Raw genomic sequence first — 25,814 nt, forward strand, 5'->3', positions numbered from 1 at the left:
ACAGCCCTTCTGCACCACTGGGGGCAGAGCAAGGGATGTGGGATTTGGTGGCCCCCTCCAAAGCCAGGCCTGTCCCTTCACTCCCAGGCTGCCACAGGGAGTCCAAGTCCCCCTGGGCAGCACTTCCATCATTTCCCCTGTCTTCCAAGCAGCCCTTCCCTCCATCTACCTCTCTTCCTCCCATCTCTGTGTCTGTAGTCTCTCCATCTCCTCCATCCCTTCATCTCCCTCTCCTGACTTCATCATCCCTGTCTCCTGTTTCTCCATCTTTTATCCTCCCATCTTTCCCCCATCCCTCTATCTTCCATCCTGCTGTTTCCCTCTGATTTCAATCTTTCATCTCTCCATCTTCCCATCTCTCCATTTTCCACCCCTCTGCCTCTCCATTTCTCCTCCATTTTCCCCATCCTCCCATCCTTCTGCCTCCAGTCTCTCCACCTCCCTCTCATGCCTTCGTCTTCCATCTCTCCTCTCTCTCCATCTTTTCTCCTTCCATCTTCCTCCCAGCTCTCCATCTTCCTCTGACTTCAGCCTTCCCCCCTTTCACCTTCCCATCCCTCTATCTCTCACCTGTCCATTTTCCCCATCCCTCCATCCTCCTCCATCCCTTTATCCTTCCACCTCCTTCCCATCCCTACACATTCCCTCCCAGTCCCCGGTCTCTCCCGCCTCTCCCTCCTCCTCCTCCTCGTCGTCCTCCTCCTCCCCTCGTCCCCCCCGCGCCTCCTCCTCCTCCTCCTCCTCCTCCCCCGCCCGGTACCGCATTGCCGTAGTGCGGGGGGGCCGCTGCATTGCGCTGCCGCCGTCGATAGGTGGGCCCCTCCCGCGGAGATAAAGCCGGCGGAGCCCAAGCCGGCAGCCTCTGGCCGCCCCGACCGCCGCCCCGGTAAGAGCTGCGGGACCCCGGCGGGATGGGGGGGACAGCGGGGATGCGGGGGGGGTCTCCTGCCCCAGGGGCTGCGGGGCATCGGTGCCCCCCTCCCGTGTGTGGGTGCTGCCAGCCCCTGGGGCTGAGGAGGGAAGGGATGGGGCTGGACCATTCCTTCGTCCCGCAGGTGCGTCTTCCCGCAGGTGGGAAGTAGCACGCCAGCCGTGGTGCTTCAGGACGTGAAAATCCTTCTAAATGTCGTGCATGAGGAGGAAAACCTGATAATCCCCCCCAATTCCCCCCTCCCCTCCCCCCACCCTGCCTTTAGAATCATAAAATCCTCGAATGATTTGGGTTGGAAGGACCTTAAAGATCATCTCGTTCCAATCCCCCGGCCATGGGCAGGGATGTTATTCGCTCCTAAAAAAAAAAAAAAAAAATCCCCAATTCCCAGAGCGATCCTGCATCTCCCCCCGTGTGCCAGGGGTCTGCAGGGGGGAGAGAGGGACCCGCACCCAGGAGTGGGAGCTCCGGGACCGAGCATCTCCGTGGAGCCGCAAAATGGCCAGATCCGGGCTGGCTGGGTTCAAGGGCAGGAGGGACGGGACAGCCGCCGCTGCTGCTGCCCAGGGAACCTTCTCGCTGGGAATGTTACCACCCGCATGACTGAATCGCTATTAGAGCGGCAAACTCCTCCTGACCTCCTTTACTTCTACGGGCACATTCGTGAAATTGGATTTTATTAGACGTCAGATTAAAGCTCCTAATTGTGCCCGGTTTGTGTGCAGCTGCAGAGCCATGGCAACGCCGGGAGATGCCAGGACAGCTCCCCGGATATATCCGTTTGCGTTTTTAGCCTCCTCCCTCTGTTCCATCCAGTTTCACGGCAGCAAAATATAATAAACCCCCCAAGTGCGGGCTCAGAGGAGCCCCGGGCAGCCCCGCTGTTCCAGCCCTGCTTGGGGGAGCAGGCGAGGGCTATTTTTGTCCGCCCCGTTTCGCAGACACCCTGTTGTCACCTGAACTGTGCCCAGCTGGGGAGCGGTGGGGGCAGCCCGGGGGGACGGGCACCCTCGGCTCCTCCCAGGGCATGGAGGAGATGCCCTCGGGTTTGGAAAGAGCGAGAAGGCAGCGGGAGCAGCCCTGAGTGTCGGGAAGGTTTTCCAGGGAGGAAGGGCACCTTCCGAGCATCGATGACGTAGCCCTGGGAGGAACTGGGGGTCTCCGCGGTGGAGGGCAAGATGCCGAAAAACAACGGCGTCTTGCCGAGACTTGGAGGCTGGACGTGGCAGCCCGAAATAGCCCGGCTGGGCTCCTCCGGGGCCACGCTGGCTCTGACCCAGAGCTGCCAGACGAGGCCGGGCACCCCCGGGCGCATGGTCCAGCGGGAAGGTGGGGCGAGGGGAGGACAGCCTTTCCCCAAGGGCTGGGAGGGGGCTGGCACAAGGGGGGCTCTTTTGACGCTCCCGGCTCTTCCCCCGCAGCCTCCCCCCAAAAGGCAGCTGCGTTCCCACCGCCCTCCCCAGCGCCGCCCGCCCCGGCCAGCCCCGCGTAGCCCAGCAGCATGGGGAAGGAGAAGACGCACATCAACATCGTCGTCATCGGGCATGTGGACTCTGGGAAATCCACCACCACCGGGCACCTCATCTACAAATGCGGGGGCATCGACAAACGGACCATTGAGAAATTTGAGAAGGAGGCTGCCGAGGTGAGGAGCCCGCCCCTCAGCCTGCCCCCACCCCGCATTCCCACCCGCGGGGATGCTCCAGGCTGATCCCCGCGAGTATCCCGCAGGCGATATTCCCCTTCTGCTGGTGCTGCCCTTCTCTTACATGCCATTTCTCCCTTTGTTCCCACCTATTTTTCTCCCCCCGCACCCCTGGGTTTTCCCGACTTCTCTGGCCTTGGGAAAATAGGCCATTTGGGCGCTCGCCACCCTCTTTTCCGGAGCTGGGGACTCCCTGCTGCCGGCTGTTAATGAGGGCAGGGGCACGGCGAGGTCTGCAAGATGGGGCAGGGGACCAGCAGTAATCACTGGGATTCTGGAAAAGCCACAAACCGTGGTGCTTCAAGGCATGAAATTCCTTCTAAATATGGTGCATGAGGGGGAAAACCTGATAATGCCTCACTGCATGGGTCAGGGCTGCCTGAATTTCAGTCTGAAGCATCAGTTTCCAGTGCCTGCTGGGGACAAGGTGCAGCATCAGCTGGACCCCTCATTTGATCCAGTTGAAAAACCTCATTCCCATTTTCCTCAGGCAGGTGGTCTGGTGTGTAGTGTGATTGGCAGCCTATGATACAGAAAACTGGCTGGAGATCCGAACATTGGCGTTAAATTCTTTTGTTTGACCCTTGCAATTTTATAACAATTTTATCGTGCATGCATTTAGAAACTGTCACACAGCAAAGCACCACCCGATACCACCACCCGATAATGTGGCAAACCCCAAGATTAAAGAGGAAGAAACAGTCTTGGGAGGAAAAATGTTAATTGGGAGTGCTGAGAAATTAATGATGGTAAATTCTAGAGAGGTGGGTGAGCCAGGAACAGCCTGGCTGTGTTATCCATAGGGCAGCTCCTGTCACTCAGAAGATGGCTTGTCGTCATCGCTCTGGGAATGCAGATATCCCGCCTTTTTTTTTTTTTTTTTTTTTTCTGGTGAAATCTCACATTTCATTGACAAAAAACAAAAAAAAAAAAAAAGAAAAAAAAAAAAAAGGGATTTCCAGAGCTGCCACTTTTGATTTCACATTTTGCTATCTGTCTTAACCTCTTTCATTTGCCGATAACATCTGAGCTAAATCCCTTATTTTCCTGCCTCACTTTCAGCCTTTTTTTTGCATCCTTAAGCCAAAGAGCCTCTCCCTTAATACAAAATGATCCCTCTCCCCTGGTTTAAAATGCTTGTTGATATCCTTCCACAAGTTCCCCCCCTTTGCCTATAAGATCAGATAAGGCATGGTAAGGTTGTCGTCGATGTGATTGCAGTGATTTTAATTGAACAGGCACTTTCACTGACTTGCCAGGATCCGCGGGCACCGGAGGCTGCTATTAATAGCCTATTGACTGAGCTTACAGACTCCATTTTCTGATGCAGGGCTGGGGAAGGGTTTGCTTCCATTAGGTGGCATTCACAGGAAATGGAGGCCTGCGTGCACCCAAAAGGCCAACCAAAAAAAAAAACCCAGGGCCTGTAATTTTATTTAAGATAAAAGAGAGAGGATTTCTCTCCTTTTTTCCTTTAGATTCAAGGGCAGAGGTAACAGCATCTCTGAAAGAAGAGTTGTTCTGTTTAAAAAAAAAATTAAATAATCAGTATTTTTGGTCTTCAAATAGAAAGCTGTCCCTCCACTGGGGTTCGATGAGGGAAATTCAGGCTATTTCTGGCACTGAACAGGGAAGGTATTGTGCAGAGCTAGATAATACCCTGGGTTTTTCAACACCAGCCCTGGGTAACTGAATACACCCCGTGAAAGGAGGAAAACTGTTTGCTAAATAAAGGATCTCATTTGTCTTCACGTTACGTGTGATGCCGAGCTCTGGGGGGGTCTCACACGTGATGAGCAGCTGGTTGTGTGTGTGGACATGGCTGGTGGCAAGAAGGTGCTGATTCCCACTCAGCTGCCCTGGGAGAGCCAGGGGTCTGCTGTGTGCCTCAGTTTCCCCATCCAGAAGGGAGGCAGCTGATGGGGAAGAGGCTGTGGGATGTGCTGATTGACCTCCTGCCCGAGAAGAGCCCATTATTAATGCAATGCACAAATGCACCATTCCCTGCTGTGTCTCCATTTCCAGCAGTAAATGAGTGCACTCTGAGGACTCCTCCCTGTTCCCTGGGAAGGGGGAGTTTGATGTGCATGCTGGAAAGGGTTAAACTGGTTCCATCCCTGGAAATGTTCAAGGCCAAGCTGGATGGAATTTGGAGCAACCTGGTCTAGTAGAAGGTGCCCCTGTCCATGGCAGGGGGGTTGGAATGAGACAATCTTTGAGGTCTTTTCCAACCCAAACCATTTTGTGAATCTAAAAACCTCCAAGCTCCTCCTCTCCCCCCTTGCTAAATCCAGGGTCAGGAAGATGCTCAGGAGCAGAGACTTGATTCTGGATTTTTCCATGCCAGTGAGAGCTCCCAGCTTCCCAGCAGAGATGGTGCATCACCTCCTCGACCTGGCGTCCCCTCTGAGGAGGGGAAATCTTGCCCCTGGCTTTAGGATTTTGCCCTTAATCCTCCGGAGCAAGCTGCAAAGTCATCGCAGCACTCAGCTGTTATGAAACAGGCTGTCACCATTAATTCCTTGTGCTGGCTGGGAACAGGGCTGGAGTGTGGGAGATGGAGCAGAGCAGCCCCCAGGCATGGTGTGGGCAGGGCAGGTTTGGATGGGATGCTGTGTTCTCTTTCCTGGGGGGGCTCATCACTGGAGTGTTCAGTACCTGCCACTGGGAAGTGCTTCCCTCTGACTGGTGATTGATAGTGGGCCAGAAGAAACTGGGATTGCAGGAGATGGATGGATGGATGGATGGATGGATGGATGGATGGATGGATGGATGGATTAATGGAAGGAGGGTATCACAGCTCTGGCCTTGCATAACAATAGGAGACCATTAAATCATCTGCAAATGACCTAAATTTCTTTCTCTACCTTAAAACCTCCTTCTATCTGAGGCCAAGAGCTGATGGCTGCAGCCCATTTTAACCCCTTGCTTTGGCCAAGCTCCCCTGACTGCCCAGCTCACAGCATGGTCAGCAAGGGTGGGTTTGTCCTGCCCCATCTCCACCTTGGCAGGATCCCAGCTCAGGCTGGGACCACGATCTCCACGCTGGAGGGAAATCCAGCTCTCCCTGGTGCAGTGACGTCAAAGGGCTCCAGCCCAAAGGAGAAGGCCTCCCAGAAGTGCCCCTGTGGCTTTACCAGGGAATGTGCTTTATCACAGGGCAGAAGGATTTACTGGAGCTAATCTCCCCCAGCGTGATTTCCTGCATTACAATGTTGGCTGAGATTTTGGCCATTTGGCAACGACAGTTGGTCTGGCTGCAGCTCACAGTAGCTTTTCCTGTGAATTTGCACACTCTGTGGCAAAAATCAATCACGTTTCTATTCTGCTCGTAGCAACCATCTCTCATTTCATTTTCTTTTAACCCATTCCACCCCTGCCGGTTTTGGGCTCACTCATGTAGCAATGCCCTTTCCCACTAACCAGCTGCCTCACAGGTCTGAGTCATGGATTAAAATCACAGAATCAGGGAATCATTGAGGTTGGAAAAGCCCTCCAAGATCATCGAGTCCAACCTGCACTAGACCACGTCCCTGTGTGTGCATCTCTGTGAAACCATGAAATAAAATAAATCTCATAAACAGACATTTTTCAATAACTCCATTAGCATTAGGAAATGGGATAAGTATATAAATGTCCTCTCAGAGACATTTAGTGTTACAAGAAGCAGCTTTCCATGTTTCTGTACAGGATTTCCCATCAGCAGTGCAGAACCATGGTGTTTCATTTAGGAGACCTCATGGGTTGCTGCGTCCAGGTCCTGCCCACCCAGCCCCACTCACAAATTCACTTCATGGCTCTTCTTCCAGCCTCTCCTGCATCCTGTTGAGGAACATGTTGAGAACAGTATCTCCTTTCACCTGTATTTTTTAATAAATAGACCACCAACCAATCCTGAATTTAGGGAATTTTATTTTTAAGTGTTTGCAGCGTGACCCTGTGTGAGCTTGGGAAGTGCCCTGGAGGGTGGGAGCCCCTCACCAGTGCTGTGGGCTCGGGTTTCTCACTAGTTCTTGCCTCTGTGTTGGTCAGATGGGGAAGGGGTCCTTCAAATACGCCTGGGTGCTGGACAAGCTGAAGGCCGAGCGCGAGCGTGGCATCACCATCGACATCTCGCTGTGGAAGTTTGAGACCACCAAGTACTACATCACCATCATTGACGCCCCTGGCCACAGGGACTTCATCAAGAACATGATCACCGGCACCTCCCAGGTGAGAGATGGGGCCCGGGGCATGGGGGGCTGCTGGAGGGGGGAGGCTGAGGGGCGTTCACAAGCTCGGGGTCGTGCAGGTGCTGTTGGAGTCCTTTTGGAGGTGGGGAGTTGAGAGAGCAGACATGGAGGAGTGTTCCAAGGGACTGGGTGGCACCAGGGGACCCAGCACACCATGGTCCTGCACCTCCCTGCGTGTCTGGGAGAAAGGGTGTCTTTGGGGACAAAGAGGTGGTTTCTCCACCCACATGAGAAGGAGGGATGATGTGGCCTGCCTGGGAGCTGGGATGCTGTGAGCTACAGGCCTTTGTGTGAGGGCATCTCCACACTCTTTTAAACTCAGCCAAATGAGATATACAAGAAACTAACAGCAATCAACTAGGTTTTATTGGACAAAGGAGGCTCCACAGATCTTTTCTCCTTCCTTTTCCTCAAAACAGCTGTCTTTGTCCCACATTATATTGCCAAACCCAATGGCCTAACTTTCCTGAGTAGGGTGGTTTCCCCTCATTGCATAGTAGGATATTCCTGCATCTCCCTGTGACTGGTGGGTGCTGGGTGAACCCCAATACATGCCCAGTGAGATTTCCATTAAGGTACCAGTTGGGCTGGGCATGGCTTTCTGCCAAACCCAGGCAGCTTCCGCTGTGCGTTTTGGTACAAAAGTAATCTGGGGAATACTTTCCATAGCTGGAGTCACACCCATCACCCAGGGAGGTTTTTTTGCAGGACTTGGGTAGGGTTTTAGATAAAACCTTGTCTGTTGATTATCAAGATGAGGTCCTGGTCAGAGTCCTGCATCCAAGAGGGATCCACACTGGTTTCCCACCCACAATGCAGAACCATGTGGGGTTGGCAAGTCTGAAATAGCACAACTGGGTCACTTTTAAGGCAGATCAGCAGCTGGCAGGGGGTCATCAGTGACTCCCCCAAAGCCCTTGAGGTGTCACCAGGGCTGTGCAGCAATTCCCTTGCTCTCTCCCCCAGGCTGACTGTGCTGTCCTGATCGTCGCTGCCGGTGTGGGTGAATTTGAAGCTGGCATCTCCAAGAACGGGCAGACCCGCGAGCACGCCCTGCTGGCTTACACCCTGGGGGTGAAGCAGCTCATCGTGGGCATCAACAAGATGGATTCCACAGAGCCCCCCTACAGCGAGAAACGCTACGACGAGATCGTCAAGGAGGTCAGCGCCTACATCAAGAAGATCGGCTACAACCCAGCCACAGTTCCCTTCGTGCCCATCTCGGGCTGGCATGGAGACAACATGCTGGAGCCCTCTCCCAATGTAAGTGTGCCTTGTGTTACACTTCTCTCCCCACCCTGAGGATCCTGACCCGGGCTGAAGATGAACTCCATGCTCTGCAAGCATTTCATGCACACGTTGTGCACACCGTGCTGGCAGCAGATGATGTGTCATGGGGCTCTGCTTGGCCCTGGGCAGGCTGGATGGGCTCACTGCTCATGGGTGCTGTGCACAGCCCAGGCACCCCAGCAGTTAACATGAGCATCCTCAGGAGATGATCTGTCTGGCTTTGATTCTGGGCCGGGATTTGAAGTTTGGCCTTGTCAGAACTCGTGGTGACATTAGAGCAGCAATTGTCACTCTCAGCAGGAGCAGCGGGTGTGTTTTCAGGGCATTGTTTCTGAGGGGAGTAACACAATCTGGGGTCAGGCTTGGAGCAGCTCCCACAGTACAGCTGAGCTCCCTCGTGCTGGGTCTTAGCTCCCCTTTCCCATCAATGCTGTGTCACTGCGGTGGCCAAACCTCCTCTTCCAGTGCTGGGGTCTCACTCCCCCAGGTGGTGTTTTCTCCAGGAAATAACAGGTTTCCCGTGCCAAAACCACAGTTCCCTAGAGCATCCATTTGAGGCTGCTCCTTTTCCAGTTGGTTTTTACTCTCTGTGATGGGGATGGTGGGAGGGCAAAGGCAGGGTGCTCTGGGTGGGCCCGTGCCATCATTTCATACACCAGAAAGAAGAGCTTAAGAAGGATGGAGGTTTTTGGCAGACAGGCTGCCCATAACTATTCTGACACTGGTTTTGTTGAAGAAAAAGCTACCTCAGGGTTAGTCTTTTAAAGAAATGAGGGGCTGTAAAGTTCTGGCCAGAGGAAGGTCCCTGCTCTCCTGGTGACTTCTGTGTGACCTTGAGCAAGTTGCTCAGATCAGACACCCCAGGAATCTCTTGTGAAACCAATGGGAAATTTGATGCTTACGGGGACTTCAGGACATCACCTGTGGATTAGGGCAGGGCTCTGTGATGACTGAAGCAATCCATGAGTCCAGCAGCAAGCGAGGGAGGTCAGGGATCACAGCCTGAGGAAGGGGAGTGCTGCAATGCAAACTCACACAGACATGAAACACAGCTCCTGCCCTGCACAGGAAGGGCAGCTCACTTAGGATGGCTTGGAAGGAAGGAATTGTTGGGGTGCTTGGGAGATTCCTGTTCCCTGAGGAGCAGAGCTGGGATAAAGGTCAGCCACGGCCATGCCAAACCCAGCCCCGTGGATCCTGAGTGCCTTAAATCAGGCAGGCTCCAAATGTCAGCAGCTGCTGGGCTGGGAAGATGATCCTGAACAATTCTCCTATAAATAGGCAGCAGAGGGGAGGCATGGAGCAGGAGGGGCTCTGTGGCCCCCTTCCTCCAGAGGGGTCTTGGGACAGGTTCCCAATGTGATGTGCTGCCTGAGAGAATGCAGGGGATGAAACAACTCTCTTCTTTGTCCTAAGGAACCAGCTGGCTCCTAGGGAATTGGGAAGAAAACCTGGCCTGGTCTGGAAGAGCATGAGCTCTTCTGGAGAGGGTTGAGGGACAGACTCCTCCTCCTCATATTGCACCATCTCTGGGAAAGCTTAAGCAGGAACCTGGTGTAGATGTCTCTTCTCTCTTTCCTCTCCTGAAAAAGCTCAGATTATTTTCACTTGTAATTTCTGGACAGGTTTCACTTGAAGCACAAGGCAGTCAAGTGACTTGTCTGTCTGTCAGGGGACTTATCAGAAAGTGGGGATTAGAGCCATGATGTCCCTGCAGCTCCTGTGCCTCTGAGCAAGGGGGGTGTGGTGGTACGTCAGGCTGGAACTGGCTCTGTGTGGGAGACTCCAGCCCACAGCCCTGTTGCACAGAATCCCAAGGCCAACTGAAAAGATGACAGCTGGGCTGTGCTTCCATCAAAGTTTGGCACTGGAGAGCTTTTTGGGAAGTGGGGTGTTCTGTGAAGCAGCTTTGTGATGCTCCAGCTGGCAGAATGGGGCCATTCCTCGTGGTATGGGAGATTTTCACCCCATGGGATGCTGCAACCCAAACACTCCCAGTCTCTGGTGTGGTTGCCTGGGGCTGCAGCCTCAACACTGGGGTGTGTGTGGGGGGGTGTTGAGCTGCTCATGGGCTGAGCAAAATCAGGGAAAGGTGGCTGCTCTGTAAAATAAACTTTGAGTGTTACAGAGCTGGAGCTCAGCTGTTATTTTGGGAGCTGGAGCCTGTCTCCCTGCAGGATTTGGTCAGATTCTGCTTTTGCCATAGGAGTGGTGGAGTAGGAATTATTGTTTGGGGGCAGATTTGGGGAATACCTGACAGAGGTTTTATTTGTGTGGCCATAGGAGGCAGCACAAACCACGCTTTGCAGATGCTTTTCACCCTGAGGCCATGCTGAAGTTTTGCAGAGATTTGTTCCCAGAAGGTGTCCACCTTCATCTTTGCCTGATTCTTGGCATGTCAGAAATCCCCTGGAGAGGGAGACAGCTCTGACAGCCAGGTGTCATGGGCAGAGGTTGTTATCTTCCTGTGTGCAGAGCTGTGTGGGACACAAGGACAGGAGCTGTGGGCACTTGGTGGCCATCATCCTCGAGAGCAGAGCCTGTGGGCAGGTGGCCACCAGGCAGCTGTTGGCACAGGTCCCTGCCTGGCGTTTGGGCCATGCAACAGCAGAATGGGGAAGGTCTGAGTCATCCTGCACAACATGAGGCTCCCTCACTGCCTGGATGGAGTCTTCATTTTGCCAAGCTGTGTTTGGCTCTGGGTCTGGCTGCACGGCGAGAGCTGCAGTGCCCTGGGAAGAACCCACTGCAAAAGTGTCCCCAGGCTCCTCCTGCCACTGCCACCAAGAAAGACAAGTGGTGTCAGACGTGACCCTCTGAGGGGGCTGACTTGGATGCTTTGGATGCAAGCTGAGTTCCCTGGCTGCATCCTGTCTTTCCCTCTCTCCTTCCCAAAGCTGGTGCAGATTGCAGGATAGGAAACCAGACTTGGCATAGCCACATCCTGCAGGGATGGCTGTGAAGCTGGGGGCACTTTGGGGGTCTTGCTTCACCCCAGCCCCCCATGCCCACTGCACTGTGACACCGGTGCTGGTGCTAAGGGAAAAAAGCCACATCCGCAGAATATGTGATGGATTTGGGACACGCAGGAAGCATTTGACATTAGAATGCGAAAATACTGTCTAACCCTCTCTGTGCAGAGGCAGGGGAATGGCCTTGCAGACTCTGACCTCTGCTTGTTGTGTTGGGGTTTTCTCAGACCCTGGACTAAATTTTTCTTTCCGGCAAGCTACAGGTGTTGCTACAGTTTCCAGATGTGCACTATCACCCCAATAAAGCACTGCAGTTCCCTGCATTTAACCATGGTACCTGAGCACATTTCCACCCCTCTCTGCCTCTTTTCTGGGCAATTTTTAGTTTCAAAAGCCACTTTAGGGCAAGAGAAGGGAACATCTGTGAAAAGCAATCCTGTCTCTTGGCAGCTGGGTTTGCAGCATCCTCCCAAGCCAGGGTTTAGAATCCAGACCCTGGCAGGGTGATATCAGGAGTGAGTGGGGAGAAGCATCTCTGGGACTTGTCTTGGAGAAGCTTGGACCCCAGGACTGAAGGTTGAGCACTTTGGAGCTGGTACTTAGCTGCAGACCCCGTGGTCTCTGTGCTGGAGGCAGCATTCCTGGAGGGTGGGATCCAGGCAGCTGAGCTGCTGCAGTGCCCAGGGGTTGGTGTTGGAAGTGGGGGATGTGAGTTTGCCGGCTTTAACCACTTCCATCCTTTTTCTCCTGTTAATGGATGTTTTGCTCATGTCTAGAAGAGACAGAGGCAGGTTGAGCAGAGGGAGCAGATAAACCTGCAGGGATGGTGGAGTGGAAGGAGCTCCCCAGTGCCCTGGTAAAGCCAGGACGTGGCAGGATTGACATTATGGATGTTGTCCTGGTGTTTACCTCTGGGTGCTGAGGACAGGCACACTCAGGGCATGTTGGAAGTGTTGAAGGCCAGGTTGGATGGGCCTTGGAGCAATCTGGTCTCGTGGAAGGTGTTCCTGCTCGTGGCAGAGGGATGGAACACGATGGTCATTAAGGTCCCATCCAATCCAAGCTATCCTGATTCTATGGCTCTCTGTTGCTGCTCTCTTCCCAGATGCCTTGGTTCAAAGGCTGGAAGGTGGAGCGCAAAGAAGGCAACGCCAGTGGGGTGTCCCTGTTGGAGGCCCTGGACACCATCCTGCCCCCGACCCGCCCCACAGACAAACCCCTGCGCCTGCCCCTCCAGGATGTCTACAAGATTGGAGGTGAGCCTTGACACTCCTCTGCCTTAACTGGAGTCTTCATTCCACAGAAATTTGGGAATGACATTTCCAGGTGTTGGGAAGCTGGGGGGATTTGACTCTTCAGAGATAACGATGGAGAAAAGAGTGGTAGCTCCAGGGCAAAAACCCCATTTGAGCTTGGGCTGTCTGGGATTGAGGTGAACATGCCCAAAGGTGCCCAGGGACCAGAGAGGAGCAGCAGGTTTGTGAGCTCTCCCCCAGGGAACACCTGATGCCAAAGTGGCTGCAAATTTGTGTGTCCCAGAGGTCATGGCTGGCCAGGCAACATTCTGTGACCCAGGTGAGAGACAAGACCAGCAGGGAGGGCCACTGCAGCTGGTGCATGGCAGCTTGGCTGTAACCTGCCCGAGCTTCCCAAATGCTGGTGTCCATCACTGGCACCTCCTCCTGCTGAGCTGTGCCAGCCAGGCAGGGAGCACCATGGCTGACGCGTGTCCCCTTCCCTCTGGAGAGGTGATGGGGACACTTTGCTCAGCTATAAATACCCCGTGAGCTCTCTGACCTGCTGGCATAAGTGGACAGCACTGCTGACTCCCTGGCTGCTGGCTCAGGCGGGCACAGACTTTTCCAGCTCTTTCCCACCCTTTTCCAAGGACACATGTACTGCAGGGGTTGAATGTGGGATTTTAGCTGTGTTTTTAATGCAGGCTGCTGTTGTTTGCAGTGGACATGAAAGGTGGTGAGCAGGTCTGTGTCATCCCCTAACTCAGCTGGGGCAAAGGGATCTGGTTTTACTGGGAGGCAAGTCCTTGTGGAGGAGAGACACTGTGGGAAGAGTGGAGGTGGAGGCAGCAGGGTGGATATGGAGGAGCAGATGGGTCCAGCCAACCTCTTCGGTCTCTTTTCAATGTTTTTTCTCTCAATCATTCTTCACCTGCCTCCAAAGGGGAATTTTCCCAACATCTCCTGGTGACACAGGGTAAAAAGATCCCAGCACTTAATGAGCCACCCTTATTCTCTGTCACAGCTGGTGGTGTGGACAGTGTTGTTGCACACATGCTGGGATGTCCAGTTCTCCATGCAGGAGATGCCACAGCTGCTCCAGGAGAAGAAGTTTTGGGACATGCAGCTTGCTCAGGACTTTCTGACTATGGGTTACTTTATTTAAAAGAGCTTTGAGTAGGAAGGGTGGACTCATAGTGATTTTCAAGATCCCAGTGTTGATCTGCTGAAAACTTGGGGCTTTGGGTAAGGAGCAAACATGTCCTTTGTGCCAACAGGTGGAGAAATCTTGCTTTTGCTCAATCCAGGTTCTGGCCCAGGGATATACCAAGCAGATGGAGTTTTGTTGCACTCTGTCCTTGTCTCTGCAGGGATTGGCACAGTTCCCGTGGGCCGAGTGGAGACCGGAATCCTGCGGCCCGGCATGGTGGTCACCTTTGCCCCTGTGAACATCACCACTGAGGTGAAATCCGTGGAGATGCACCACGAGGCCCTGAGCGAGGCTCTGCCTGGTGATAACGTCGGCTTCAACGTGAAGAACGTCTCGGTGAAGGACATCCGCCGCGGCAACGTCTGCGGGGACAGCAAGTCGGACCCGCCGCAGGAGGCGGCGCAGTTCACGTCTCAGGTGAGCGGGGCTTCTCGGTGCCACCACGCCTGCCTTGCCACCACCCCCCAGCTCCCAGCCCTGCCGTGACGCTGCTCTGTCCCTCAGGTGATCATCCTGAACCACCCTGGCCAGATCAGTGCTGGCTACTCGCCCGTCATCGACTGCCACACCGCACATATCGCCTGCAAGTTCGCCGAGCTGAAGGAGAAGATCGACCGGCGCTCCGGCAAGAAGCTGGAGGACAACCCCAAGTCCCTGAAGTCGGGTGATGCAGCCATCGTGGAGATGATCCCTGGCAAGCCCATGTGTGTGGAGAGCTTCTCCCAGTACCCACCCCTTGGTAAGGGAATGGCTCTTTGGAGGTCTCCTGTGGAGGAGCATGAGGGCTCTGTGGGTGCTGAGCTCACCCCAGACATGCTGAGCTTCTTCCAGCTAGATGGGGAGGGAGCTGAGGATGGTTTTTTTGCTCCCCCATGTGCTGCTGAGCTGGGTTTGCAAATGCTGGGTTTTCCCTGTGGGAGCAACAAGACCTTTCCTTTATGTTTTCTAAACTGTGATAGTTTCTGAACACAGAAATATTTCCTCCTCTCTGCTCTAAAACAACTGGTCAGGAGAAGAAAGTAGGATGTTTGCTCAGTGGAGGCCACCTTTTAATGCAGGGAAGTGCCATGCTTGAGGTCTAGGACAATTTGGATTGAAAGTGACATTAAAGGCCATCTTGTTCCACCCCCCTGCCACAGGCAGATACACCTTCAGCTAGACCAGGCTGATGTTGCATATCTGGAAGCTTTAGCAGTGCTGAGAGCTTGCAGAGGAGAAATGGGGTTTAAATTTAAAATACAGTATTTTAAATAGAGGGGAGCACCAGGACTGGCCAGGGTTGATAGCTCAGGGCTTGTCCCTGCAGGACAAGGGCAGGGATAACACACGGCACCATGAGTAGGGGTGTGTAGATCCCACCATGACCCTCCCAGAGAGCTCAGCCTCGGTGTCTCACTGGCATTCCTCCTCTGTCTGTCCCTCAGGCCGCTTCGCTGTCCGTGACATGCGGCAGACCGTGGCCGTGGGCGTCATCAAGAACGTGGAGAAGAAGAGTGGTGGGGCTGGGAAAGTCACCAAGTCTGCCCAGAAGGCCCAGAAGGCTGGCAAATGAATCGTGGGCTCCCAGTGCATCGCGCAGAAACCATCCCTGACACCAGGACGCTGCCACCGACTCCCCCGGGCGCACGTGTGCACATCAGCTTGTAAGAGTTTATATGTCAACGACTGGATGCTCACCATTAAGGTCCAGTGGAAATTCTTTAAAAGGAAAAGCATGTTCCAGCGTTTGTGAGGCTTCATGTTAATTTTACCAATAAAACTGGTACAACATCCACAGTGGAAAAAAAAAACAAAAAAAAACCAAACCAAAACCAGACAAATCCCCCCTCCCCTAAAAAAAACCAAACCAACCAACCCAAAAAGTGTGGAGCTGTGTGTGTGTGCATCTGTTACTGAAAGGGGCTGGTTTGCCTGGGCGTTGTGTAGTCTCACTTAGAGTAGGTGGTGGGGATGGGCACAGGAGGGGCGGGGATGGAAATAAGGAGGAAGGAGGATGTTGGGAGCCCATATTCAGGGTGTCAGGCAGCACTCAGCCCTTCCCCAACTTGCATCCCTTCACCTGGGTGATTCCCCCAGCCTGAAGCAGCAGCAGCTCTCACAGCAGTTTTGAGGCTCCACTCTCACAGCAGTTTTGAGGCTCTACTCAAGATTCTAAAATAATTGTTCAGGGTCTTTATTATATTTTTTCATGCAAAACAGGCTTAAATTGAGCTCCCAGAGTTATGCCACTGAAAGAAAGGAAAATAAGGCACCCCATGTCTCTGTAAGGGTGAGCAGCATCACTTTGGGTCTTTGTCATTCCCCATCATTTTGGGAGCTGTGACTGAGACTGCCTTCTCTCCCCACATGCTGCTCTGCCTCACGCATGGTGGATCCCCAGCCCTTTCCAAACAACACAACAGAAACATTTCTTCCTGACTGAAGCCCAGACATGACTCAGGTCTCACAAGAAGCCCCAAAACTCATGGTCTTCAGCCAGGGCAGTGTCTTGACTCCCATCACAATCTTGCAGTCCCAGGCAAGGTGTGCAGCTCTCCCAGCTCCACCCAGTGCAGCTGCCCCAGTCCAAAGGGTTGTGGTTGCTGAGTGGTTGGGATTGACCAGAAAGCCCCAGCCAGGAGCTGTGAGGGGTCTGAGTGGGAGCACTGAGTGTGAGGAGGAGCTGTGGGTGATACAATGGGGCAGAGAGAAGGAGGGAGGTGGTGTGAGAGTTGTGCTTCCACTACATCATTCCAGGGATGTTTCCAAGGGATATTTCCTCCCTGAAGGAGGCATTAGCAGCGTGCTGGGGCATCCTGAGCTTGTCTGTGCCCATGACTCGGCGTCCAGGAGGAGCCAGTGCTGGGAACAGATGGCCCTACACGTCTCTTGAAGGGCAGCATCATGCTAGGCCCTTCCCAGGAGAGCTCCAGAGGCACCAGCATCATCATTACTGTTTGTATCACAAAGCCCTTAATGATCCTAATTAGCATCTGATGCTCTGCAGTGCTGAGTGTCCCCAGGCAGAGACTCGAGGAGCTGACATGCAGCTGAATTACAGAGGGCTCTGCATGATCTCACCCTGCCTGCTCCCCCAAAACTCTCCCCATCCCATGTCTGCACCTGGCAGCCCACGGACACAGACTGGCTCCCTGGGCCAAGATCCCCAAAACTGTGCACAGACCACCAAGGCTCCTCACCCCTCTCCACACACCCCACCTCCACCAGCTTCATCCACAAAAATCAGTTTGATTCCCAAGGTCTTTGCAGTATCTGAGCTCTCTGAAGTGCCGTGTCCTTGGCGTGCCACAAATTGGAAGGGGATCGGGGGACCCCTGCAGGCACAGCACAGCCACAGGAGAAGGCTGTTTTCCCACTGATAGTTTAATCTCATCTTCCAGCTCCTCCTGCATTTCCCAGCTCCCAAGGCATGTTTTTCCTGAGACAGCTTGTTCCTCTTCCTGGGTATTTCCAAGCAGGAGAGCATCCTCATGTTCATGATCTCCCTGCATCCTTAGAAGCAGCAGCAACAGGAATTCCTGTGGGAATATCCCTCCCACGCTGTTCAGGAGCCTCCAGCTCCCTGTGCCCCATGGAAGCCAGCCCCTGGCACAGCAGGAGTGGGGACAACTGCGGGGTCAGGTGCGGGACAGAGAAGAGCAGGCACAAAGTCTGCACCTCTCTCGCTGTTTTAAAAGCAACAACAGGCCTGACAAAACCATGGCTTCGTTTCCATAGAAATATGCCAGGGGAGCTGCAAAAGAGACTCTGGTAGCACTGCACAAGTGGTGAGGTAATTAATGATGGAACTGCAGAACAGCAAAAATATAAACCCCAGAGGATTTAACTCAGACTTGCTCATGGCTCAGAGCAGGGCCAAGTTTTCAGCCTCATTTCAATATGGGTTGGCACCCCAGGGGATCTGCAGTGAGATCTCAGCAGCAGCACCACCCCCCTTTTTGGGATGTTTGGGTCAGGATCTTTAGTGAGACAGAATTAATATAAATATTGTTATTTAAACCCACTTCAAAACATGAGGTTCCCAAAAGAAAAAATATTATGAATTTCTGGGTGTCTCAACAGTATCAGTGAAGCCACAACCTGACTCCAGCCAAACCTTGGGTTTGATTCCATTGTGGATCTGTATTTTGGGATGGGATCAACAACCCACCAAGTGCAAACCACTGCCTGGCCCCACAGGGCTTGCAGGCACACAAACAGTGATGCCCTTAATTTGACATGATCCACTTTGGGGTCCTACCCAAATGATAAACAACCCAACAGCCCCCTGAACTGGACCACCGGTGGATTTTGGCAAACCTTCCAGTGAGCTCAAGCTAATTTTGAACCATCAGCACCGTGTTGGAGCAGGTGGGTGTGTATGACCCATGGCAGGTGACAGAGCTGTGGTGGTGAGATGGATTTTAAAATACCAAATTCTCCTCCAATTCCTCCCTGCCATGGCCAGGTGTGCTAGGGTGCCACAAGCCAGAGTTTAGAGGCATTTTTTCATAGCAACTTTTATTATTTTGGAGTCGTTTTCCATCCCGGTCCTCCCTGAAGGCGTCGCGGTGGCTGCTTCCCGTGGCAGCCTCATCGGTGCCACCTCGTGGAAACAGGGACAAAGTCCTCCAGGAGCAGCTGCCAAGCCGAGGAAATCCAGCCCCACGTCCCTGATCCTGGCAGGCAGGCAGCACGTCCAAAGCAAAAGGAATAGATGCAAAGTGCTTATTGCCATTTCTTTGGGGACTAGAGTTTGCAAATGTGACTTTATTTCCTGAAATTTCAAGCTGGTGGAGGGAAAATTAATTGAGGTTGTAGGAAAGTCAAAAAACATCAGGGCTGGTTCTGCTGTAGAGCTGGGGATCAGCTCTTCAAGAGGAGAGAACCCAAAGGGTCCAGAAGAGGGGGGAAGGAGGGGGAGGTGTGTGGGGGCTGGATGTGAACCAGCACCCAGTTTCCAAAAGGAACATCATCTCCACGATGCTGCACACCCTGTGCACAGCATGGCACTGATGCCTTGGTGGGGGCTCCTGATGGAGAAGAGAGGATCCCATGGATGGGAACATCCTGTAGGTGTCAATGGACACCTCTGCCACACCCAGCCTGGTGCTGACTGCTCCTGTGGAATGAGGAATGAGTACTTCTCCTTTCCCACCTCTACCCTTGTGTCTGGCTGTGTGCTGTTAATAATTTAAAGTAAGTTTTCTTAATCCACTGGAGCTGATTGGCCAACTCAGCAGGCGTCTGGGGCTGCTCTAAAAAATTTATAAGGCTTTTTCAAGATTGCAAGTGGAATCTAGGCTGCAGATGCTGAGCTAGGGGAATTTGACCTGCCTGCTGCCCTTCTGCACTTGGAGGGGAGTTTAAGCATCAGCCACAGCCCCTTGTCAGCCTGGCAGGTCCCTGCAGAGACGTCACTGGCATGCAGAAAACTTCTCCAGTCAGGGCAGCTCCTCTCCCATGGCTCCATCATCTGTCAGCAGACTTTGCTGGACCTTAAACCCACGCAGGCAGTGAGGTCCTGCCTGTGTCACACTGACTCAAAAGTCTTGGTGACATCTGAAGCATTCACACAGCATTTGAAAATATATCCCACTGGGGGAAAAAAAGCAAATAAAGATCTCCTGACCTCCTGTTCTGGTTTTGCTGCCTTGGAAGCCAATGCCACTGACTGCCAAGGTGCTGTTCAGCCCAGAACTCCCAGAGGACATCACCCAAGGGAGTCCTGCCATTGCTGCTGGTGATGGAGATGCTGAATCATCTGTGGCAGTGGTGGGAATGATGCACATGCAGCACAAAGTGACTGCGTGACCTCAGACAGTGACTTCATCCCTGAGCAACGTCTTCCCTTGTGTCCCATCAGCTTCTCTTCTCCTTGGGAGTTGCACAGCACATTTCCCCTTGCAGAGCTGCACTGCTCTGGGCAGCTCTCCATCCAGCACTGGTGTAAATCACCTCTGCTCTGTTCCCCAGCCCAGGTGTCTTGGCTAGGCCTCTTTGTTGAGCAGATCTGCACAATGTTGGGCACCCAGGTCAGAGCAGATGGGGCTGAGGCCATCCCCACAGCCTGGGCAGTGCCTGGCCCAGTGGGGAGGAGGAGTTCTCCCTGGGTTTTGTGTCCTTGGGGCTGGTCACACACCCCTCGGCCTAAACCTTCTTGGGAAGTAGAGGATGGGGGAAAAAGGAAAAAGCTGATCAGGGCAGAGAACATCCATGCTTGGGTGGGTCTCATGTCTCCATCCTGCTTCCATCACACCCCCTTCACAAGGTCCATCAGCCACCCTTGGCCCCAGAGGTACAAATTCAGACAGGAGGGTGGGAAGCCAGGCTCTCCCCCAGCATTCTGTAACATGCCAAGGGCCAAACCTGGGAGGTTTTGACTGATTTCCTTTAACCACCTCCCTCTGCATTTCCCCAGTTTGAGATCCAGGCGCACCTTTAGCCAAGGGAGCACAAAGCAGCAGCTCTGGCCAGGGCAATGCACCACGTCCCATCCTCCTCTTGGCCTGGGCTTTACCCTGTGCAGAAATATTGCTGAGCTGAAGAGAAACTGGAGCTGTAGCACAGCCCAGGGTGCAGCTCTGGGCCAGACTCTCCTTCTGCCTCGGGTAGCATTTAGCCTCTGTTCTGGTGCTTTATGTAGAGGTACTGCAGCATCTTCAAATAACTCATTTCAGCTCTGCTCACAAACACTTCTTTGCTGCCTGCAAATTTAGGATGGCCTGGTTTTGCTTAGTCTAAATGATTTGTAATCACCCCGAGCCTGGCACTGTTCTCATGCCTTGTATCTGCTGAATGCTCTCTGCAGTCCCAGCCGAGCACTCAGAGTGATGAGTCTGGCAGCAGCCAGCTTTGGGATGGGGATACAGGGCAAAGAGAAGAGGACAATCCCTAAATATCAGCTTTGTGGGGACGTGGTGGCTGTGACAGCAGTCACCTCGCACAGGCTGCGTGTTTCTGAGCTGGGTTTTGTGAGGGGCAGCAGTGCAGGGCACACGGCAGTGTGTGTGCCAGCCCTGCCACCCCTCACCAGTGCGGTGAGAGGATCCTCTGCAAGGACACAGCGTGGAATTGTCCCCCAGCACCGCCCTGAAGGGCTGCGGTGGCCAGCGAGGGCGGAGGCGGTGGCAGTGATCGATGGGTCCCCGAGGATGCTCCGGCGGTTCCGTCACAGCCAGGGCGGGGAGGGAAGCGCTGCCGGAGCTTTGGTGTCCCCACACAGCCACGGGGAGCACGGGGAACGTGCCGAGAGTGGGGACAGGGCGGGGCGGCCGAGGCTGATCACGTCTCCAGGTGCAGCTGAAGTCCCTCTGGACTGTGCCCGGCTGACAGCTCCTGTCAGGCTACGGACACAGCTCGGCTTTGCAGCTGCCTGCCCTGCCCTGCCCGCTCAGAGATGCTGACGCAGAGGTTTTGAGGGCACAGCCGAATGCCCCGAGGACAGGAACAGCGTGAGCAAGGCGAAGTTGCGAGAACAAAAGAGGGGTTGCATGAAAATCAGGCTGGAAGTGAGGAGATGCCACCCTGCAGGCACAGCACCCGCGTTTTCTCCTGGGGGAACGTTCCCAAAGTGCTTGATCCTGCCCTGTCCAACACCCGAGGGGTTCAGCAGGTGCTTCCCACACAGGATCTGAAGTGAGCCCACAAAGAGGGAATTTCATGAGCAGTAGAACCAGGGGTGCCCATTTCCCCATAGATTAATGTTTATAATAATGTCCAGTGGGTTCTCTGATGTCCATTGTTATCGTGTCCATGCATCACCAGCTCCTGCAGTGAGGAGATTTCTGTCCTCTCACTCATCATGTATTCTGACTCAAAGCAATCTGAAATGTCCCCCCTCTCTTTAATAAAGAAGACAAAAATTGCCCAAAAGGTCTGCAGCTGTTAAAGGAGGGAAGAGAGATGCAGCTGCACGTACACCAGCTTTCCTTAAGACCTCAGGTTAAAGATAAATAAATCATAAACTCTTGCCCTTTCACGTTCTTTTGATTTCCCAGGTGTCCAGGCTGAAAGACTGACGAAAGCCTGCAGCAAAAGCCCATGGTGCAGAGCAACTATGAATTTAGTTACTTCAAGAGTTTTTCTTTGCAGATGACACATGGTATGCTGTGACAGAGGCAGGAGCATGGAGACAGCCACGTCTGCCTGGCAGCTTCCCAACAGAATACTTCCATTTTTTTTAAACCTGAAACATGGATCAAAAGCAGCCCTCCAAACTAAAATCAAAATCTAATATTCTTTCTTTAACATTTTTGAAATGAAAAAAAAGATTACACGGAAAAAATGTAAAGCAGGTTTGTTTTTTTAAAATTTGGAAGGGTTTTTAAAATCTCTCTCAATAATGAAGAGGTAAAATAATTAGCCTTCAAGCTTTTCAGTATTTTAGTAATTGGGTTTGGTTTTCTTACTTGCCAAATCTGTAGATTTTGACATTTCAGAAAGAAAGAAAAAAAGTTAAAAAAAAGCTTTTGCATCAAAAAAAGAAAATACATTTTTTCTCCATGCAGGTTTAGGGCTTTTGCATCTCCTCATGCTGCTCCCCTCCTGCTGACAGGGATCCTCCCAGCCTTGTACCCCCTTTCCCTGCTCTTCCCTAAGGAACACCCCATCCCTGGGAGAGGGTCAGATTGGATTATCTCCTTCAGAGAACCACTCTGATCCTGCACAGCTCCCCACATGCTGTAACTCCCCCAGAGCTGGAATCCCCCTCACATCCTGCCCCAGCATTACACACCATGTTTTACACACCAACACCCCTTTTCTGCCCCCAGCACCTGCCAGGCTTGGGCTCTGGAAGGTTCCTCCCAAGCCAGGACACCTGGGACCATCTGGAGCCTATTTATTTGAGCTGGTTTCCCCTCCCTGTCAGGATAAAGCACAGATCAATGTGATGTGCCCCTCCTTGCAGAGATGATGTGTCAGAATCAGCTATTTCAGTATGGGCTTGTTTCTTTCGGATGACAACCTCCAGTCCCTAAATATTCATGCAGGTTTTGATTCAGCTTTGAAGTCAGTGGGAGGCAGGTGCTTGAATGGGAACAAAGCACCCTAATGGGCTTTGTGGGACTGGGTCGCAGCCAGGATGCAGTTATGGTTCTGGGAGGTGCTTTACTGGGACCAGAGCCAGTCCTGAGCTGGATTCCAAGTCCTGAACCCAGGCGAGGCTGGAAGAGCTCCCAAGTGAGTCCAGGTTTAGTTTTGTTGCTGTGAGTTGTGTACTGTGGAGGGCACAGCGCTGGTTTGGAGACACTGGAAGGGGGCTCTTGGTGGGAAGGCTCCTCCACCTCTGAGTGGTCGTCCCCAAGGAGCTTGTGGTGGCCATCAGGGGGTGGGAGGAGGTCCTGGAGCAGCCTTGTCCTGCGGGATGAGGTCAAAGGGCACTGAGGTGACGGCAGTTTGACGATGTGGCTTTGGTCCTTGTGGGTGCAGGAGGAGGTGGAAACCCAAGGAGGTCAGGAGGAACAACGTGAGCACTGGGAGACGTGAGGGATGACTAAGAGAGCTAAATTTACAGAGTCTGGGAAAAGGAAGGCTCAGGGGCAACTGTGGTCACGGGCTAAAAATACCTTCAAGGTAACAGCATAAATGAAGAAAAGAAATTACATGTGGTCCCAAAGGAGGCGAGGGCAGGAGGAGGAGCTGGAGGGCAATGACAGAAGAGTGGAGAGTAGAGATGGGCAAGGAGACCTGGCCAGTGGGGAATTTACCAGGAGAAGGGTCTGTGTGCACTGAGTGGGACAGAAGCAGGGCAGTCTAAAGGTGACAGGGAAATGGGCTGGGTGCTGGTCCCTCTGTGACTTACTTACTTACTTCATGGGTGCTCTGAATTTAATTTAATTAAACACAATTTAATTCAAGAGAATTCACCTTAATTTTGCTTTTCTTATGCTTGTTTCTTCTTCCACATTCCCAGTCAAGCAGATGTTCTTTCCAGAAACCAGTTTTCCTTAAAGTCAGGCCTCCACAGCACAAATTAATATTTAGACCTCAGCAACTTTAATCACCCTTAGAAAGGAGGAACATAAATTTCTAGTTAAGAATGGAGCATGTGTGTCTCCCAAGTCAATTCAGCATAACTTGGAGAGATTTCTGTTCATACAGTCAGACACTTCCAGCTGCAGCTCAAGCTGATCTCATACAGCAGGATTTTTCTGGAGCAGCCTCCAATGAGGTCGGTGCTGTCTAAGAACAGGGCAGGAAGATGGATGGTGGCACAGAAATTTTGCATCCAATAAATATGTAATATAAAGTAAGCAGCTCTGTCAGCAGCAGGATGAAGGGAGCCTGGCTTCTTCTTAGCAGCATGTTGCTTGCAAATTCTGATTGAAGATTTTTAGCGGCTGGGAGGCGTGGCCTTCTCATGGGCACCTTTTCCTGTGCCTGGTAAAGAAGAGAATACACTTTAAAATCCCCTTCGAAGGGGGAAGAAGGAGCCTCTGTCTTCAGGGTTTTTAGTTATGATGAAAATGGATAGAAACTTAATTAGCAATGAAAGAGATGACTGTCAGATTTGATCAGGACTGGAAAACCATCTGGTGCATCTTCATTTCAGGTGATTAAAAAAAAAAGTTTAAAAAAATCAGTGCTGATGCTGTGGCTGTGACTGGTTGCCAAAAGCAGCCTTTGCTCTCTGGCCAGTTTGAACCCTCTTGCTCTTGAGGTGGTCCTTCTTCACCAGTGCCCTCACCACCCTGCACATACTCTGCAGCTGTACCGCATCTTGTCATCCCAAATGTGGAAGCTTTGGCTGAGCATTGCCTTCTATTCCAGCCAGAAATGCCACACTTTCTCCTTTGGAAATAGTAGATTTCTCCATTTGTGCAGGATTTGTCTTTCCTATGGCTTTTTTCCCCTGAAGGCTCCACCTTATGCTGGGGAAGCATCTCCTTCCAGGTCAAGTTCCTTGTGTGAACCAACCTCTCTTGGGTCAGGGCTGCTGGTTTCAAAGCCAAAACTGATTTGGCATGTGTTGGGAAGAGTCAGGCAGGGAAGAGACATGAATAATCATTAGACAGGGGCTCCTGAGGGCTGGTTTCTGCTCAGAGAAGAGGATGGGGGTGGTGGGAGGTGAGGGGGAGCTGAAGCAGAGTGAGATGGGTGGACACTGGGTGCAGGGAGACCGAGCTGCTCATGTCTTTTCCCTTGGCAGGTTAGTGTTGCTCGGATGTTGCAGCATCCTGTACAAGGGGAGGTAAAGCCATCTGCTTTAGGATTTGAAAATAGCTCTGGGAGAGAGCTGTGAGTGACAAAACCCAGGCTATGGGTAGCACAGTTCACACAAACCACCAGCTGGGTGGGGATGGAGAAAGGGCTCTCGTTCAGTGTTTCAAGCAGAAATTTATCCCTGGAGTCATTCTACATATTTCACACCAGTCATTTCTTACTACATCTCAAAAATCGCCAGGGGACAGAGCATGGACTTTCTGTATCTTAACACGGATTGATGGATTTCATCCTACCTTCAGGGTCTAAGCTATCTGCCATGGTGTTTGTGTTTTAAAGCCATCACCAGTGTTGAAAGCAAAGGACTGACTCAGTAATTCTGTTTGTTTGTGGAGACATAATGTCCTTGGATCAGATAAAAGCACCTTCCCACTGCTGCTTTTATATACCTCATTAATTCCCAGTGTTAATGGCTGTGTCTTGTCTTCTGCCACCCAGCAGAAGTGGCACACAAGTGACTTCATCTCCAAAATTACCTGCTGCGGGCTCCGTTCAGGACATCACAGCTCAGTGTGTGTTTGTGTCCCAGTTGTTCCCTGAGACTGCTGCTCCTCTCAGGGCTGCAGCTGCCAGGCACTGGACACTGGATCAAGGGACAGCTCCTGGGAGTGACACGTAGGGTGGAAAGGGTAAAGCCACATGCTTCTGAACACTCAACTGCATCTGGTGCTGCCAACCCATGGAATATCGTAAAAAAGGAGTTAGAGATGCCCTAAGTGTCAAGGTAAAAAGAAAGAAGGCATGAGGATAGAAGAGGCCTTCATCGCCAATTTCAGGCCTTTTCCACCTTCTAAAGATCACTCTATTTACAAAAGGAGGCAATCCTTGATGCCAAGGCCTTGCTTGTCTTTGAAGTTTTTCCTCCCACTTGAGTGAAACAAGAATCCCTGACAGCCCCCACAACCACACCGTGCCTTTCCTCAGCCCACCCATGACTGGGAAAGGGTGAGATCCCTCCCTTTACCTTTCCCATTCTTGATTTCTGGTGGTCTCAGAAATGCAGGACACCCGAAGCTGTGCTGCAGTGTGAC

At 52.5% G+C, this 25,814-nt stretch overlaps 1 protein-coding gene across 1 annotated transcript; it reads left to right on the forward strand.

Moving 5' to 3' along the window:
* The first annotated feature begins 572 nt into the window (after positions 1-572).
* On the forward strand, positions 573-15,350 carry EEF1A2 (eukaryotic translation elongation factor 1 alpha 2). Its single transcript, XM_064391117.1, has 8 exons — positions 573-886; positions 2,353-2,576; positions 6,669-6,848; positions 7,835-8,131; positions 12,236-12,386; positions 13,739-13,995; positions 14,083-14,317; positions 15,003-15,350. The coding sequence occupies exons 2-8, from the start codon at positions 2,433-2,435 to the stop codon at positions 15,128-15,130; spliced, it is 1,392 nt and encodes a 463-aa protein (XP_064247187.1). The 5' UTR covers positions 573-886; positions 2,353-2,432; the 3' UTR covers positions 15,131-15,350.
* Positions 15,351-25,814: the final 10,464 nt, after the last annotated feature.

This window comes from Passer domesticus, chromosome 16 (genome assembly GCF_036417665.1).
Source record: "Passer domesticus isolate bPasDom1 chromosome 16, bPasDom1.hap1, whole genome shotgun sequence".
In the NCBI taxonomy this organism is placed as follows: domain Eukaryota; kingdom Metazoa; phylum Chordata; class Aves; order Passeriformes; family Passeridae; genus Passer; species Passer domesticus.